At 44.0% G+C, this 18,421-nt stretch overlaps 1 protein-coding gene across 2 annotated transcripts; it reads left to right on the top strand.

Annotated features, from left to right (window-relative positions):
- Positions 1 to 445: 445 nt before the first annotated feature.
- LOC117415750 (nuclear factor NF-kappa-B p100 subunit-like) lies at positions 446 to 18,421 on the top strand. Of its 2 annotated transcripts, none has more exons than XM_059026271.1 (22): positions 446 to 795; positions 7,474 to 7,501; positions 7,944 to 8,028; positions 8,406 to 8,446; positions 8,855 to 8,953; positions 9,172 to 9,323; positions 9,650 to 9,762; positions 10,024 to 10,182; positions 10,354 to 10,458; positions 10,740 to 10,825; positions 11,309 to 11,447; positions 11,637 to 11,756; positions 11,938 to 12,114; positions 12,472 to 12,613; positions 12,831 to 12,945; positions 13,526 to 13,733; positions 14,023 to 14,192; positions 14,462 to 14,564; positions 15,014 to 15,298; positions 15,532 to 15,725; positions 16,200 to 16,311; positions 17,205 to 18,421. In XM_059026271.1, exons 2-22 carry the CDS (start codon positions 7,475 to 7,477, stop codon positions 17,291 to 17,293), a joined length of 2,721 nt encoding a protein of 906 aa, XP_058882254.1. In that variant the 5' UTR covers positions 446 to 795; position 7,474; the 3' UTR covers positions 17,294 to 18,421. The 2 variants fall into 2 exon arrangements, with proteins under 2 accessions (XP_058882254.1, XP_058882253.1); XM_059026270.1 differs by having other exon boundaries at positions 7,941 to 8,028.

The following is an 18,421-nucleotide window of genomic DNA, read 5'->3' as shown; positions in this document are numbered from 1 at the left end:
CGTAGATCAAGGTCGCTCTACGTGAACGCTTGATGTTTGTGAACAGTATTTACATGTAATAAAATTCAAATGTGTTATAAAAGACAAATACAGTTTTAAAAGGTTAATCAAGCGTTTCGTGTATTGAGCAACGCAGGAGGCTGAGCGTACTGTAGAAAATCAGTGTTAAATGTGCTGTTTTATTTTGCTACAGAATTAGTTTGGTCTTGTTTTCAATATTTGTTGTAAACTGCAGCAGAACTCAATGGCAGTGCATGAGAACACAGCAGGACTCGGGCACAGGAATATCGCGCACGTCCAGCTTTGAAAAACAGCATCTGCACAGGCATGGAATCATGCGGGGTTGCAGAATTCTATGGGGTACAGAAATACGCGTAACAGGTGTTCATTCATAGACAGTTCAGTCAGTGTGGTTTAGTGGGCGGGGTATCAGGTCGTATGCAATGACTGTTTCTGGTCTCCAACCAATGAGATGCCGGCGTTCTGTGGAATTCCCCATCAGTCGGGGACTTTCCGCCTGAAGGAAAACAGGCTGCAGTGCAGTTGCAAGTCTAGAATGAAAAATACTCAACTGCGTTACACACTTTAACAAAAAATAAGTAAACATCGAGTTCCTATTGACATTTGAAGCCAAGTGAAGATCTAGATTTCCTCCCTTTCTTTTATTTTTTTTATTTTTTGCATAAGCGAGCTTTTTGTGGGGACAGAGATATTCAAAATTGCGTCGGAAATAAAATAAAAGGCTGATTCAACGTTTTACAAGAAATCACCGTTGTGATACGGCTTGACTGTAAGGTGAGTTTTGGAAAGATCCGATACTGTCGGTAGCGAGTCTGCTTCGTTTAATTACGTTACTTACTGTTGTTTCACGTAATGAAACCGTTAGGGCTTTGATGTATGGCCCAATTTAGCAACTTGTTAGGAGTTCGTTACACAACACAGTTCATATACTGTGCTGAACTGAGCTGGACTGTGATTTTAATTGTCAAAATATTATCATATTGTCATCAATCTGGTACATATTTAGTAGTGCTCTGTACAGTAGACATCTTGAACCTAACTAACGGTACTTGCTCTATTTACAGTCTGTAGTACCGTGAACCGTGATGCGAAATTAAAGTTCACCATTCTCTTCCTATATTGAAAGGAAATGGGAAGATAATAATAATAGCATTGTAAAAGTTGAAGCTCGTTCTGTGTTGTTGCTGCTACAGCGAGTCATATCCCAGGCCTGTGTTAAGTCTGTGTTATTCAGTCCTGCTGAAGAAAAAAACAAAACAAACCGATTTGAAACATGGCCAGCAGGGGGAGTGGTCCAGTGTGTGTGCTCTGATACTAGCTGACAACGCAACTTGTGCAAGCACAGTAATACCTGACAGAACAGCAGCCAAACAAAATGACCGTTTTCCAAAAAAAAAAACAGTCAGCTCCATTTCCAAAAATGACCCCTTGAAGCTGCTCTTGAATAAATCGAAGTTGATATCCTGAATTAAAAAAATGCTGTACTGTGTTGTGTCTTAGGCCCTGTCCACATTGTCTTTAGTTTAAAGTGTGGAAGCAAACCGTATTTAGCACGTTTAAGACGGTTTAAAGACAACTAATACCTTTTAAAGGCAACTAATTCCATATTAGTTGCCTTTAAACCGGCTGAAACGTGGTAAATACGGGTTGTTTCCACACTACGCAGCGTTTAATACCGTACCCGAGAACCGGACTCGAGACCACCTGAGGAGGTAGTCTCGAGTCCGGTTCTAATAGTGCGGTTTGGCAGAAGTGTGGAGGCTGTAAATACCGAACTACATTTTTTGTGTATCCTCCAGAATGCTTTGTGTGTGTGAAGAACTATTAGTGTGCACTCTGGGTATGTTAATTTGTATGCTTAAAAAATAAATACATAAATACATAATCTGTCAAGACATCTCTGTTAAACTAGTGGGGAAAATAACAAAAGCACAACGTTAAATTGGGCCACTGCAAACATGAAATGCGAGTTAAAAGTAGGATCTGGGATGAACAATTCAAGTAATTTGTCAGCTTGTTTGAAATAAAATTAAGGGGACCAGAATTAGGCTCAAGCAAGATGTGAAGGTAAAAACAAAGGTTGTTTTGTGATTAACAGTTTTTTTTTTCTGAGTTTAATTATGAAAAACAGAATCACCTCAATTTATTTAAAGGGACGTCACCTGATTAAAAATAAAAACCGAAAACTTCAAGCCCTACTTGTGTGTGTTAGCATTTACTTTTTTTAAATACTTGTTTTATTTCTTTTTAGCAATATGGCTCTCTCTTAATATGAAGCATAACACGTTATTGTAAAATAAAATACAGTGCATGGTGGGATACTATCATATTGATTTCCACTGTTCATTGCGCTGCTAGGAACTGTACTCGAAATATTTTAATATAGACGCATTAAGCCCGACTAAACGTGAAACGGTACATCAGTGTGGACGCTTTGAGCTGGATTAACTAAAACGTTTTTGAGTACGGTTCTCGAGATCGGTTACATAGTGTGGACAGGGCAGCTGATTTTGAGTATAACATCTGGGCTCTAAAACGGTATGCATTTGTGCAGTGTTCTGTCAAAGCTCCAGAGCACAGAAAGACGAATCATGTATTGCCTACACAAAGTGGAAAAACTAAACTTAACTAATCCAAAGTCAACTAACTTTGTAATTGCTAGCGAGACATTGTTTATTTTATTTGTACACTTGTGAAACATGTCCAGAGTGTGTGTGTTAGGTGGGCAGGAAGCGGTCAGCACAGGCAGGGTTGATAGGCGACCTGATTTCAACCTCACACCAGCAGCCAGACAGCACTGGCTCCTGAGTCCAGTTTACAGTGGCAATAAGTGCTTAAGTAAGAGATAAACAATGATAAGTGTGTGCAGAACACAGTGGAGCATTGAAAGCATCCTAAAGCACAGGCAAGCATAGCGAATGACTGCAAACTGCAGTCAAATATCACAATATGTTTGACCAGTACAATAACAGTGGATAGTTCCCTTCACAGAAATCATTTGACACTTGTGTCTACAGCTTATTTCTGTAGCACTGTACTGGGAACTTGGCTTTCAGACAACCTTGTTCTATGAGAATAGCCTTTTAGCTGACATTTCACGATGGCCTCCATGAATAACACAAAGGTGTTTTATGTAGTTACTGTAAGTGTGTTAGAACAGGACAAGCTGACAACAAATGATCTGTTTTTAATAAAGGATGTTCACACTTTTGTTTCTTTGTTACAAAGCCAATTCTATGTTAAATATATAGGTAATAAAAAAACCCATTGCAGGGACATAAGCTAGGCCCTTGTTAGGTGGGGTTTGTCTTTGTAAGCATTATTAACATGCCCACACAGATTCTGACGCGGACATCGTCACACGTCACACACACACAAGCTTACGTTTCTTCAGGGGGAATACTGCAGGAAGTTTGTGGAACTGACGGCCGCTCCAGTGTCAATAAACAAGCATTGTACTGCAGATGACTTTTATAGGTCAGCCCGCTGGGTGAGATCACTGTCATTGTTACACAAACTCAGAGACAGAAATCCTGTTTTGGTTTTGTAAGCATTTCTGAAAAGAACAGGAAAATTGGAGTATGTAGTCTAGACTAATCGTTATTACCTACTGTATTCATGTCTTGTTCTTATTAGTAGTAGTTTTTTTTTTATTAACTTTGTTGTATTGTGAGAAGAAAGGTAGCCTATTCATTGTTGATTCAAACAGCGTACTTGTCAATCCACCACAGTTTCAACTGCGAACATCTCAAACTGTTTGAGATGCAGACATCATATTGGCAGTAATGTCAGAAATCCTCGGGCAAAATCTAATGCTACCCTTCACTTTGACCTGTGAGCCTCTCGGAGCAGAGGGACTGGGAGGGAGGCAGGCAGTGTGCTCTAGTGGTTAGAGCAGAGCGACTGGGAAGCATTGTGGCCTGGTGGTTAGAGCAAAGGGACTGTGAGAAAGGGAAGGACTGGGGAGGAGGGTGGGCACAGTGTGTTCTAGTGGTTAGAACAGAGGAACTGGGAGGGAGGGGGAGGCAGTGGTCTAGTGGTTAGAGCTGAGAGACTGGGAGGGAGAGATGTCTAATGCTGAGAGCAGATGAACAAGGACATCCTTCAATTTTACACATGTTTTTTTGCAGGTAAATGAAAATGTTCACCTCTTTGCAAGTTGAGAAAATCAAACACAATCTCAACTCAAGTCATTGAAAGAGAGTTGGTGGCCCCATTTTTATTTATCTTTTTTTATAAATTTTTTTTTTTTGCATCAGAAAAATCCCGAAAAAAATCCCTCTGTTTGTGTAATGACTCAGACCTTCGCAGTAAACGCGCACGTCCTTTAACAAGCCTCTGTTAAGATCTCCCCAGAGTCGCCTCCGCACTCACCTTTGAAGAGCTCAGCCGTGCTGCTCTGCACACCTGGCAGAGACCACACAGGCTTGCTGGAGTGCTGTGGTTGCAGTGTGGGATTCAAGAAAAAAAAAACTCTTAGTATTAAACCCAGGCTTAAACCAAAAAAAAAAATTCTTGCCATTTGCACGCAAGTTTTTTAGTTTTAAATTGAAATTCCCCATTCCAGTAACAGCATACTGCTGCAACCCACTCCTTTTCCACTGTGAAAGCAATCACCAGATCCACTCAATGCAAGAAGAAACAACAGGAACCTACCCGAACTTCTCTTCAAATTTTCAAGTCAAACATTCAAATGGAATGTTTGACTTGATACCGATGCCCGGGTAAAATTTGCCAACAGAAGAAAATTAGTCTTGGCACAGACTTACTGGAAAGCAGGTGAAACAGGATGTGTGTATGTGCGCGCGCGTGTGTGCATGCTTGTGTGTGTGCATGCTTGTGTGTGTGAGCTGTTTCGGGGCAGAAGAGTCATCTCTGAATTTCAAACTTCTCTGAAGAAAGCCATCAGGGTGTCACTTATCAATCAGCGACAACAGGGGAAGAAAGCATAATTAAAATCAGGAGTTTGATTCATCTGACAAGAACTACAGTAGATACTCTGGAAAAACTAGTAAATATGTGTCTGGCAGGCTCTTTGGGGAGATTTTCTATTTCCTGTGAATAGAATTGATGAGTGAGATATAGAGAGAGCTCGAAACAGATATCCGTCACTGTGTGTGTGTGTGTGTGTGTGTGTGTGTGACTATATACCTGCTCAGATGTCAACAGCAGCAGGGTCAGGCCTACTCAGGACTTCTGGCACAGGGTTTGTGTGTTGCAGGTAAATTAGTAATTCGATGCAGGGAGACTCACTCTTGTTGGGTTTCCCAATATGGGGGAGCCCCTGTAGTTTAGGGAGAAGCTCAGACACTAGAAGGAACTCTGAATCACCTGTAGTGAAACTCCTGGCCCTGTTGTCTTAACAAGCAGAACTGCTCTTTGGAAATTCCAAAATATCAACTATCTGGTGGTGAATCTGCCACCAACCTCATTCCCACTAACCCTTCTAAAAGATTCCCAAAGCAAAATCATAGCAAAGTGTAATAAAGCACAGTGCAAGCATGGTGAAGCATAGAAAAGCATTGTAAAGCATAAGGAGGTATGGTAAAGCCTAAAGAACATGGCAAACCATGGTAAATGCATACCATGTGAAAAACATGGGGGAAAACTGCAACATTACTGTGCAAATATTCTGGGGTAAACCTGTATAAGGGTTGCTATAGAAATCAATAACTATTGATCACTGCTATATAAATCAACAATTTTATTGATGCTGGTTTCAACATTAAGCATCATGTAGGAACATGTATTTAGATGCTGAGATAATGTGTATGGTGCAGCAATCGTTTTCCCATAGTAGAAGCATAGCAAAGTGTAATAAAGCCCAGTGAAAGCACGGTAAGGAATAGGTAAAAGCGGAGAGAACGTGCTGCTGTGGTCCAGGGTTCTGGGCTCTGAATGTTCCTCATCGCAGGTGTGTGAGGAATCGTCTCTATTGTAAATCAAAACGCCAGACTTCAGAAACATTCCAGGATATCCTCACTCATCAGTGCGCTTCAGTCACAGACTCTGGGGAAGCCAGTGTGCCTGCCAAGTTATCATAACACTGTAGTTAAAGAGAACATTTAAATAACAGGCAGATGAATTAAAAGTACTGCAAAAAATGTAAATAGCCTGTCTTCAAATGAGGATAATGGCACTTAATGGGTTAAGGAAAGTTTTTTTAAGGACTTTTTGAAGAGCATTTACAAACATTAATTTAGGTTAAACTGCTTTTTTTTTTATAACTTAATAAATTTTTGTATTTCCCACTAATGTTGTTAAATGACACAACCAAGTGACTAGCTGGAGAAGAAAACAGGCAAGTTTAGATCTCAGCTTTGACTGAGTTGTTTTTGCAAGGAAGACTGGGAAGTGCTCACAGCAGTAGACTTCTTAGTAATTTCACATCAGAAAATGTAGAAAATGATTTAGAATGGGATCATGCTTAGTAAAAAAAAAAAAAAAAAATTTACCAGCAGTTTCCTGTAGTAAAAGCATAGCAAAGTGTCATAAAGCATAGTGAAGCCCATGGTAGTGTAAATGCATGAACCGGTTAAACAATGCGGAGAAAAATAACTGGCATCTTTGTGAATTGGGCCTTCATTCTTTAAACAAACTCAGTGCCTTACTTTGAGTGACAGCCCCAGGCGCTGCAGTGAGGTGGGCTGTGTGACATCACAGTGCTGAGACTCGGGATTCTGGGGGCTTTCCTATCTCGATCTGTTTCCTGGCAGGCAGTGAAAAACACACAGAGCCACAGAGAGAGAGAGAGAGAGAGAGAGAGAGAGAGAGAGAGAGAGAGAGAGAGAGAGAGAGAGAGAGAGAGAGAGAGAGAGAGAGAGAGAGAGAGAGAGAGAGAGAGAGAGAGAGAGAGAGAGAGAGAGAGAGAGAGAGAGAGAGAGAGAGAGAGAGAGAGAGAGAGAGAGAGAGAGAGAGAGAGAGAGAGAGAGAGAGAGAGAGTCTTATTGCCATGTCTGTACTGGTGTTTGCTTTTACCCCAACTTCATGGGAGTCAATGCAGTGTCCTCATAAACACCAGAAAAGAGTGTGAGTGCGTGCATGTGTGCATGAGTGTGTAAAAGCCTTGCTTCTGTTCTGCTTGTAGACAAAGTCACAATGCGAGTGTCAGGTCCTGATAGTGATGGGTATCCCTGAGCAGTGTGTGTGTGTGTGTATTCCCTTTACCATTACCCTTTCTACAGTATTGTCAGGCTGTTAAACATTTGAAACTGTTGCTTAATGTTGAAAACTGTGTCATAAATTGAATTGATTTCTATAACAGGTACAGTATCAATAGTTATTGATTTCTTTAACACTGATCAGTACTAATTGATTACTATAGCAGTGATCAGTAGTTATTGATTTCTTTAACACTGATCAGTACTAATTGATTACTATAGCAGTGATCAGTAGTTATTGATTTCTATATCACTAATCAGTACTAATTGATTTATTTTTCACTTTTCACAGAATGGACGATCTATTGATAGATGGCGAAGTAAGTTATTACAAAAATTACTCTTTTTACAAGCTTTGTGAATTGGACCTGAAATGTAATCAAGCATCTGCCAGATAGTGATAAGTTAGTGAGGAATAAATGCCATTGATTGATCCACCATACAGAATCTCATTATCTAAAACTAATACACGAGAAATACATCAGATCATGCCCCTTCTTGTGTTAAGAGCGAATCTGTCGATACTGTTGCAGGCAATTCAACAGCAACACAAAACATTTAATTTTAAACTATTGGCAAACTTCTTAGTCAATGAAACAAGTATAGCTGAAGCTATGAGATACAACAGAGTGTCAATGAAATGAAAATGAAATGCTGCTTAGTAAATACATCTTACAAGCCATGTACTAATGAACTAATAGAAATGTGTTGTGTAGGTTCTGTGCTTTGATCAGTTGTTGTTCTCACTCTCTTTCTCAGCAGCTGACTTATGAAGATTTATCCACGTATAATTTTATACCGGCAATCTCAAGCATACACGTCAAAGCAGAGCCGTACCTGGAGACAGGTGAGTGCTGGTAGCAACGAGGAGTTAAGGAAATAAATGACACACCTCAGTTCATTTTACAAAAACTGGAACCAAACAGCCAAGTGATATAATTGCAGGTTAATCATTCTCGATTTTGCAGCTTTACTACAGTTTGCTCCACACAAAGCTTCTCAATGAATTTATTACCGGATGTGTGACCTTTTGAAATGCATTTAAAAATGTCATCTTGTGAAGGTGGACAGGCATCATTTTATTAAAAATAATACAATCTTTTTGCAAAGCCAGCATGTGGGTTTTATAATTCTGTTTTAAAATCCAGGGTGAAATCTGTGGGTTGAAAACAGCTGCATTGGATCTGCTTTGTTTTTTCTTTAAACTTCTTTTTTTCCCCACAGCTAATGGTCCCTACCTTTCAATAATTGAAGAGCCAAAACAGGTAAGAAGAGATTTCTTTCCTTTTATTTAATAGAGATGGAACTACCTGAAAGCAGAGCGCTCTCTTTATCCTGGTATAGGACCAGATATACATGCTTGTTTCTTTTGTAACTGCACACCTTATAAAAGTTTACCCGGATAATTTTGTAGTTTGTCCCCCGGGCTTTTCACATGGTTTGCATTTCCACTGTTTTCCTTGCTTTGCCATTTTTAAGAAATGCATATCTGTGCTTCACAGTGCTTGCCTATGCTTTACCCTGCCTTCACCATACTCTATTGCACTTTGCTATGATTTTACTGTGGGTATGATTTTATGTTTATTGCTTCCTTGAAGTTCACAACCTCTTTTCGGATTTGTTTTTTTCTTCAGTAATTTCATCAGCTCTCTGTGTTGTTTTTTGTTGTGCAGAGAGGATTTCGTTTTCGGTACGAGTGCGAGGGTCCCTCTCACGGAGGGCTGCCCGGGGCGTCCAGTGAAAAGAACAAGAAGACCTACCCCACTGTCAAGGTGAGTGGTGAATCAAAGCTGTCGATTGCTACACCATACACAACATCTCAGTATCTAAATACATGTTCCTACATGCTGCCTCATGTGGAAACCAGTGTCAAAAATATAACCCATTCTGTTGTCCGTGATGTTCTCTCGCTCTTGAGCTCTATCGTTCCTGAGTTCTGTCATTCCTGTGTTCTCATGCTGTTGTGTTGTGCTGTCCTGTGTGTTTGCAGATCTATAACCACGTGGGCTATGCCAGGGTGGAGGTGCAGCTGGTGACGCACTCGGATCCGCCCCGCGTCCACGCGCACAGCCTGGTGGGGAAGCAGTGCAGTGAACACGGGGTGTGCAGCGTCAACGTGGGGCCCAACGACCTCACTGCACAGTGCGTATACTTGACTGTCTCTGTGACTGTGTGACTGTGAGTGTATGTGCCTGTAATAATCTCTGTGTGCGTGTGTGCTTGCTTGTGTTTGCCTGTCTGCCTGTCTGTGTGTGTGTCTAAAACTGTCTGCCTGTGCGTCTGTCTGTCAGTCTGTATCTGTGAGTCTGTCTGTGTGTGTGTGTGTACCTGTTTATCATTGTGGGGGTCTAATGTACCTACCTGCCTGGCTGTGTGTGTGTGTGTGTGTGTGTCTGCTGGGGCTGTGTGTTGTTTAGCATCATAATGTGACGATACTAACCAGTCTGCCTTATACATGTCATGTCCAGGTTCAATAACCTGGGTATCCTGCACGTCACAAAGAAGGGGGTGAATGAAGTGCTGACCAAGAGGCTGACGGCGGAGAGGAGGAGGCAAAAAGGGGACGACGCGGTCATCACTGGTAAGTGCCTGAAATGAACTCTCCATGTTGCTCCAGTGTGCTGGCCATGCGTCAAAGTTTTATTAACTCACTGCACTAACACATTAACTAAACAAACATGTTACGTTGTCTGTTCGTGGTCAGGTAAGGTATTTATAAGCTTTTAAAAAGTAAGGGTGGTGAGTTAGAGCAGGGGATTGTTGTGTGTTTATTCTCTGTTGTGTAGTGTATTTGTTGCCGTGTTGTGTATTGACCCTGTGTTGTTGTGCTGTCGTCTCTCAGAGCAGGAGGAGAAGGAGATAGCTAACGAGGCTCGGGAGCTGGGCAAGGTGATGGACCTGAACGTGGTGAGGTTAAAGTTCACGGCATACCTGCAAGACAGCAACGGGGGGTTCACCCTCGCCCTGAAACCTGTCATCTCCCAGCCCATCTACGACAGCAGTAAGTACACCCCAATACACAGCTCACAGTTCCCTGTCTGTCTGTCTGTCTGCCTGTCTGTCTGTCTCCCAGCCCATCTACGACAGCAGTGAGTACAGTCCAATACACAGCTCACAGTTCCCGCTGTGATTCTCCTTTGCCTGTACAGTAATGTGTGTTTTCTCCTCTCAGAGTCTCCCAACGCGTCGAATCTAAAGATCTCTCGCATGGACAAGACGTCGGGCTCTGCGACAGGAGGGGACGAGATCTTCCTGCTCTGTGACAAAGTGCAGAAAGGTGAGAGAGAGACTTCCTCCACCCACAGGCTGACAAAACAGCTCTGTGAATCCTGCCTGTCCTGCACTGTGCAGATCTCGCATGCAACGCTTTGAAATAAACAGTTTTGAAAGGGCTAGATTCCCAAAGCTATTTACTCCAAATCATCATTCGCATCATTTTTGCTTTCAGGTTGTAAACAAATAAAAAATATGCCTGATAAAGTAATCAAATCAGAAATAAAAATCTAATTAAGAACTAATTGAGATGTTTGCTTTAACGTTCCCTCTGTCTGTCTACAGATGATATTGAGGTGCGCTTCTATGAGGATGATGACAATGGCTGGGAGGCATATGGAGACTTCGCACCCACAGACGTGCACAAGCAGGTGAGCGACTGGGAAAGCAGCGCTGACTTAAAAGATACTGATACAAGCCATCTGATGCAAAGGAATTTCCACTGGCTGTACCTTAGAGACGTTTCTCATAGTAAAAGCACAGCAAAGTGTAATATAGCATAGTGAAAGCATGGTAAAGCATAGGTAAGTAAACAATGGTACATGCATATTATAACCATGGGAAAAGCATGGGGGGGAAAACTGCAAAAATACCTTGCCAACCAAAATCACAACATACAGTAGCTCGTTGAATGACTAAGTGTGTTTTATAGTTGGTATGGATACATACTCTCCCTGTCTCATTTCATTTTGTTGTTTTAACAAAATGGTCCACCATTTGATCTTACTATGCATCATACAAGCTGGCTATCAGGATGCCTATCGTATCTGGACCTGCGTATCGTCATATGAGTGTCTGGTTGCAACCTAGTCCCTCGCTGACTCTGCACCCTGTGCCTGTCTCCCTTGCTGCAGTATGCCATCGTGTTCAAAACCCCTCCCTACAGGAGGAATCAGATAGATCGCCCCGTCACCGTGTTCCTGCAGCTCAAACGCAAGAAGGGGGGTGACGCCAGCGAGCCCAAGCAGTTTACATACCACCCCCAGATACAAGGTGAGAGGGGAGGGGAGGAGAGTGGGGGGGGAGTGGAGGCAGGGTTAGAGAGGGAGGGAGGGAGGGAGGGGGGGAGGGATCAATTCTATTCATTGTCTGTGTTGATTGGACGTGTTTGGTTAATCTGCAGGTATCTGCGTTTCAACATATTGACTGCTCTCCCACTCTCTCTCTCTCTCCCTCTTTCAGACAAAGAGGAGGTTCAGAGGAAGAAGCTGAAGCCCCTCCCTCACTACCAGGACCACTACGGGCGAGGTGGGGCTGGGGGTCCGCCGGGGGGTTTCGGAGCAGGGGGGGCAGGAGGAGGAGGTGAGTACCCCTCAAGGGAGCCCTGGGGCTCAGTAACACATGCTTTCCTTGTACGTTTCTAGGCTAAAGTCTTCTTGATTTGTAAGGATTTGAAATAGCTTCCTTGAGTTTTAAGTTCTGGCAACAGGGCATTCTCAGTCAGTATATCGATTTTTATTTTTTATTTCATCCCTGCCTCCAGGCGGTGGTTTTTACCCCTTTCCCCATTCAGTGAACTCCAGCTTCTCTTACAACCCCATGGGGGGAGGATACCAGGGGGGCACCCAGATGCCTGGAGCAGCGCAGCGACAGGACTCCCCTGCTAGCAGTGGGGCCCCTCAAGGGGGGCTGACCCCACAGCAGCAGCTCATACAGATCGGTAAGGCCTTGGGGGTTCACAGGGTAACAAAGAGGATCAGTCATGTCAGAATCACAGTTGTTGTTGGTTCTGTTTATGTTAGGGAAAGTCAAGTGAACAACTTTTTTTTCAAAACGTTTATCTACTTGATTTTGTGTCTAAACTTTTGTCCAAGATTTTCCTCTTCCTATTTAATATCTCTTTATCCCTGTATCTAGTGCTGCAACCCTGTGACTCTGGTGTGTGTGTGTGTGTGTCCCTGCTGTAACCCTGTGGCTCTGGTGTGTGTGTGTCCCAGCTGTAACCCTGTGTCTCTGGTGTGTGTGTGTGTGTGTGTGTGTCCCTGCTGTAACCCTGTGTCTCTGGTGTGTGTTGCAGCATCGCTCCTCCAGTCCAAGGCCACACTGACGGCCAGACGCACGGCCCGCGCTCTGCTCGATTACGCCAGCACGGGAGACGCTCGCATGCTGCTGGCTGTGCAGAGACAGCTGTGCGGGGTGCAGGACGAGAACGGGGACACGTGAGTGAGGGGAAGGGAGGGAGGAGTGAGAGAGTGAAAGGAGGAATGAAGGAATATGTGAAGGAAGTAATGAAAGTGTGAACAAAGGCATGAAATAGTGAAAGGAGGAATTAATAAATGAAAGAAAGAATGTATGTATGAAGAAAGGAATGAACGAGTGAGTGAATGAAGGAATGACCCAATTCACAGAGTGTAATGTGTTCCTGTGTCTCTGCAGTCCTCTGCACCTAGCCATCATTCACCAGCAGGCCAGCGTGGTGGAGAAGCTGGTGCAGGTCATTGTGAGCATCCCAGACCAGAGGATCCTGAACCAGATCAACCACCTGAGACAGGTAATACACCTGCAACACACCAACAATACACCTGAGACAGGTAATACACAGGCAATACACCTGAGACAGGTAATACACCTGCAACACACCAACAATACACCTGAGACAGGTAATACACAGGCAATACACCTGAGACAGGTAATACACCTGCAACACACCAACAATACACCTGAGACAGGTAATACACAGGCAATACACCTGAGACAGGTAATACACAGGCAATACACCTGATCAGTTAATACACCAGCAATACAGCAGCAATAATACACCAGCAAGACACCTGAGACAGGAAATACACAGGCAATACACCTGAGACAGGTAATACACCAGCAATACACCTGAGACAGGTAACACACCGGTAACACACCGGCAACACACCAGCAATACACCTGAGACAAGTAACACACCTGTAATATAGTGGCAGGTAACAAACCAGCAACGCAGCAGCCTGGCAATGTAGCAATATACAATATAGTGCTCCACTAGGCAGGTGGATCAATACATCCTGCGATACATCAATCAATACACTTGTTGGGGCTGTGCTGCATAACTACTATATGTTTTTTGTTTTTCTCTCCAGACTCCTTTGCACCTGGCTGTGATCACAAAGCAGCACAAGATCGTGGACTTCCTTTTGAAGGCAGGGGCTGACCCCACCCCACTGGATCGCTATGGCAACTCGGTGCTGCACCTGGCTACGCCCACCGGCGACGAGCAAATGCTGCGGATACTGCTGAGTCACCTGAAACCACACAGCCGCTACTTGCTCAACACACCTGACTACAATGGTGAGCCTACCTGACTAACACACCTGATAGAGCGGGGGTCTGAGAGACACCTAATTCAATACAGTTTAGAGAACTCAGTGCTGTACTGGAGAGCTGAGAGCCAGCTGATTCAACACAGTCTAGTCTAGAGAACTCAGTACTGTACTGGGGATCTGAGAGCCCGCTAATTCAATTCAGTCTAGTATAGAGAACTCAATGCTGTACTGAGGATCTGAGAGCCAGCTAATTCCTCTTTGTCTCTCCCATCTCTATCAGATCTAACCCCCCTTTCTCTCCCCCTCTCTGTCAGGTCTCTACCCCCTTCACCTTGCGGTGCAAAAGTCCGGTGAGCAGTGCTTGCGCATGCTGGTTGATGCCGGTGCGGAGGTGAATGCAGTGGAGAGGAAGAGTGGCTGCACTGCCCTGCACCTGGCTGTACAGCAGGACCTCTTCGCTGTGGCCTGCCTACTCATTACAGAGGTGTGTGTCTGTGTGTCTGTTTGTCTGCGTGTGTGGGTGTGCCTGTCTGTCTGTCTGTCTGTTTGTCTGTCTGCGTGTGTGTGTGGCGGACAGTGTAAATATGTGTGTTCTCTCTATATATGTGTGTGTGTGTGCGACTCTCTCTCTCTCTCTCTCTCTGTATGTGGTTGACTGTGTGCCTGTTTGCGCGTGTGTCTGTATGTGCGCTGACCTTCTGCGTGACCGTGCTGTACAATGCGCTGATCTCTCTCTCTCGCTCCTCTCCCCAGTTGAACGCTGATGTGAATGTCTGCTCATTCGGTGGGAACACCCCCCTGCACCTGGCTGCCAGTCAGGGTTCCCCTGTGCTGTGCTCCATGCTCATCGCTGCAGGTCAGTTCAGTGTCACACTGTTATCACACCGCACTGCAGCTCACCTCTACACAGCAGGCTCATCTCCTATTAGTAAACCTGCAGATTCAGTCATGACTATTTCATGCTATGCTGAGAAGTGTGATCAGATCTTTTATTATCCTTATAAAAGTTTCCCATAGTAAAAGCATAGCAGTAATAAAGCATGGGGTAAGCATGGTAAAGAATAGCAAGGTATGGTAAAGTTTATTAATAAACATGGCAATTGAGGGTAAACTATGGCATCATATAACCATGGGAAAAGCATGGAGGGAAAACTGCAAAAATATTGGGGTAAACTTTTATAAAGTATTAATACACCTATCAAGGGAATTTGGATACCCAGGACTGGGTACAAGACTAATGTGGATTTTTAACCTTGGTGTGAGTGCAAAAAAATAACTTTGCTTTTACTTGCTTTCCCCCCGCAGGTGCCGAGAGGTTGGTGGAGAATGATGAGCCAGTCTGCATGTCCTCTGGGTCCTTATCTGAGGAAGAGAGGGAGGAAACACAGGAGGAGGAGAGCAGTGGGGGAGAGGGGGCAGAGATAGCACAGACCCACACCGCACGCCCACACAGCCTGGCCTCTAACCCTCGCAAGAGACCCCCCATGCGAGGACACACCCCCCTAGACCTGGCCAAGAACCAGAAGGTGCAGGACATCCTGGAGGGGAAGCCGAGACGACCAGGGAAGACCCCCACCAAGCTGAAGACCGGTACACACCCTTCATATCCCTCTACCACTCTACCACTCTGTACCCCCTGTACCCCCTGTACCCCCTTTTATTAACCCTGTGTCTCTGCAGGCATTCTCTCTCTCCTCTGAACCCCTCTTTACCACTCTGCCCCCCCTCTATACTCAACCTTGTAAACCCTAAATCTCTCTCTCTCTCGCTCCCCCTCCCTGCAGGCACACTCTCCTCCCTTATTAACCCTTTGTCTCTCTCAGCCCCCCTTGCAGGTACTGTCTGCCCCCTGGACAGGGACACCCTGGACAGTGACACCCTGGCCCGGCTCAGCACTGCCCTGAGTGCGGGGGAGGTTCAGTGGAAGCAGCTGGCAGAGAAGCTGGGCATGAGGACCCTGGCTGACCTGTATGAGGAATGCCCTTCCCCCTGCCACAGCCTGCTGCAGGGCTACCAGGTAAAACCACACAGCCTCAAACCCGGCCCCACAGCTCCAACTGGGACAGACGCAAACTCAGAACTAGCACTGTTAAACACGCCATAGTACCGAATTCAGAAACACGAAAATAAATAAATTCAATGACAAAAAAGTTTCATCTTCAAGTGAAATGCTTGTCATTAGTATTTCAAAATCCGCAGGCCTGGGTGAACAACGCCCATATGCGTGTGGATTTTGGACCGTCTTTGAACACCCTGCCATGTGTTATTGCTTTCTTCAATAATTCACCGTTTGTCAATATTTCGAGGGTGGGGGTTTATGTGTAAGCCAGATAGTGAAATAAAGATGAGGTACTGCATTATCATTTTTTCTTTAAATCTGCCTCTCCTCTCTCAGGTTTCAGTGCACTTTGAATTGTGTTGTACTTGCCCTTTCCCTGTGTTGAAGAGTTCTGATAGTGTGTCCTCCCTCTCCTCTCTTTCTCTCTCTCAGGTGGCGGGAGGCCGTGTGGAGTGCCTGATTGATGCTCTGCAGGCTCTGGGTCTCAATGAGGGAGTGAGGGTGCTGAGGGAGGCCGGGCTCAAGGACAAGACCCACACCACAGGTGAGTAGGGGAGGGGAACAACGGCCAGTAAACCCCCCGCTTCAACCTGACCATCAGGGTCTGACGCTGGGAAGCTGCAAAATTCGAAGTGTGCTGTCAGATAGGATTTAATGAGGAGAGCAGGCACTGTACTGATATCCTGAAAAACAGTGTGTACCGCAGACACAACGCACACACAGAGTGCCAGCACCTGCCTGACTCGCCAAGACCACTTCAGACTTTTATTTGAATTGTATTTACATTTATATATAGAGAAGGATGTAATGCTTCTTCGAGTTGTAAAGGTGATTAAAAGTTTTTTTGTAGAGCAATGCTCCCTCGATAATTCACAGTTCGATAATTTGGTCACGAATTCACAGTAAGACCATGTTGACAGCCTGCATTTACCTGTATAAGGACCCTTCCCTAATTCACCATTTATTTTTTTTTTTCCAAATTTTTTTAGCATAAAATACCAGATTGCAAATAGAAGAGGCAGCGATGCCTCATTACATGTTCCCTCATTCCTAATCTGAAGAATGTTGTTTTTGTTTTTTTAACTGTCAGGCCATGTTGACTGTAACGTGTGTTTACATGCTAGTAGTGTTCTGCGATACTTCATGTACGGAGCCTCGATAAGATACCATGCTAAATTCTATTTATTTATTTATTTTTTTCACTGAAAATAGGTTCCAATGTATTCAAACAACATTAAACCAGATTGCTGTTGTCATCTGGTTGAAATCTAAAATAGTTCCACACCAAGCTTCTCTCCGGCATTCACCATGACTGCTGCAGTCATTTCTTTTTCCCAGACCGCGGAACACTACATACTAGATACCAAAATAATGAGAGAGCACTCCTTTGTTTTGTGTCTGTGTGCTAACACTCCCCTGTCTCTCCCTTACTCTCAGAGGTGAAGGTGGACAGTGGCTATGACAGTCAGTTGACAGAGCAGCTAGAGCAAGAGAAGATGGACGAGTCTGTTCCAGCCAACTCCTGAGACCAGCAGACATCCCTCCCTCCCTTCCAGCTCTGTGACATCACAGTACAGCACAGTGATATCACAATCCAGTATGGTGACATCACAGTCCAGCACAGTGACATCACAAATCAGCATGGTGGCATCACAGTCCAGCACGGTGACGTTGTAACCAGGAACCCGGGTTAATAGTTCTAACAAACCCCTCTCCCCAAAACAAACCCCCCTTTCCCTTTGAGAGGTTGAGCAGGAGTCTCTGTTACACTGTGCGGTAGAGGGACAGCAGACCCTGGCGCAGTAGAGAGGGGGCTGCTGCATTATAGTGCTTGTAGAAGAATCACAATTCATAATTACCATGGCTTTTAAAAACAGGTGGATCACGTAAAATAGTATACCTCCAAATCACTAATTAAAAACATCCGCTGTGTTAATATGTACATTTCCAGAGGCCTTTATCTAGCCCTGTGTGACGAAGAGTTTGACATCTCCGCAGGACTTAAAGAATAAATACAATCCTTAAAAGGATGAAAACAAGAAGCAGTCTACTGCATGCCAAAGTTGTTTTCTGATGATATAAAAGGGTGTTTTTTGTAGAAGTTATGGATTCAACTATTTTTAATTTAAAGAAGAAAAAAACAACACAAAACAAATCATAAGCTTGGTTGCCATGCTGTCAATTCAGTTGACACTCCACCCCCCCCCCTTTTGCAAAAAGTGGTCACTCCCAAGTTCATAGTGACATCACAATCCCTCACTGTGACATTAGCGGGGGTGCTTGGACTGTGTCTGGATTTCTTCAGGAATCTGTTACTGTGATACGCTGGGATTAAACTGGAGGATATCTCAATACCAGGGTACTGTATCTGATGAATAACAATGTTTACTGAAACAGATCCACTGCAGACACATCTGCCCATCCTTCTCTCTGACTCACCAAGAGCGCTTAAGACTTTTATTTTAATTGTATTTCCATGTCTGTGCAAGTGATGCTGTCGAAGATTTTTATATAGCGAGAAAGAGATAATGTATTTGACAATGTATTCATATTAGATGCAATAGGAAGTCCTGGCACTTTCAAAGTGAAGACGGCATGCCAATGTCTTTTTCTGTGTTACGTTTATTTTTAAATAAAATCTGATATGAAAATTT

This window comes from Acipenser ruthenus, chromosome 7 (genome assembly GCF_902713425.1).
Source record: "Acipenser ruthenus chromosome 7, fAciRut3.2 maternal haplotype, whole genome shotgun sequence".
Taxonomy (NCBI): Eukaryota; Metazoa; Chordata; class Actinopteri; order Acipenseriformes; family Acipenseridae; genus Acipenser; species Acipenser ruthenus.
This window is presented reverse-complemented; position numbering and strand designations above follow the sequence as displayed.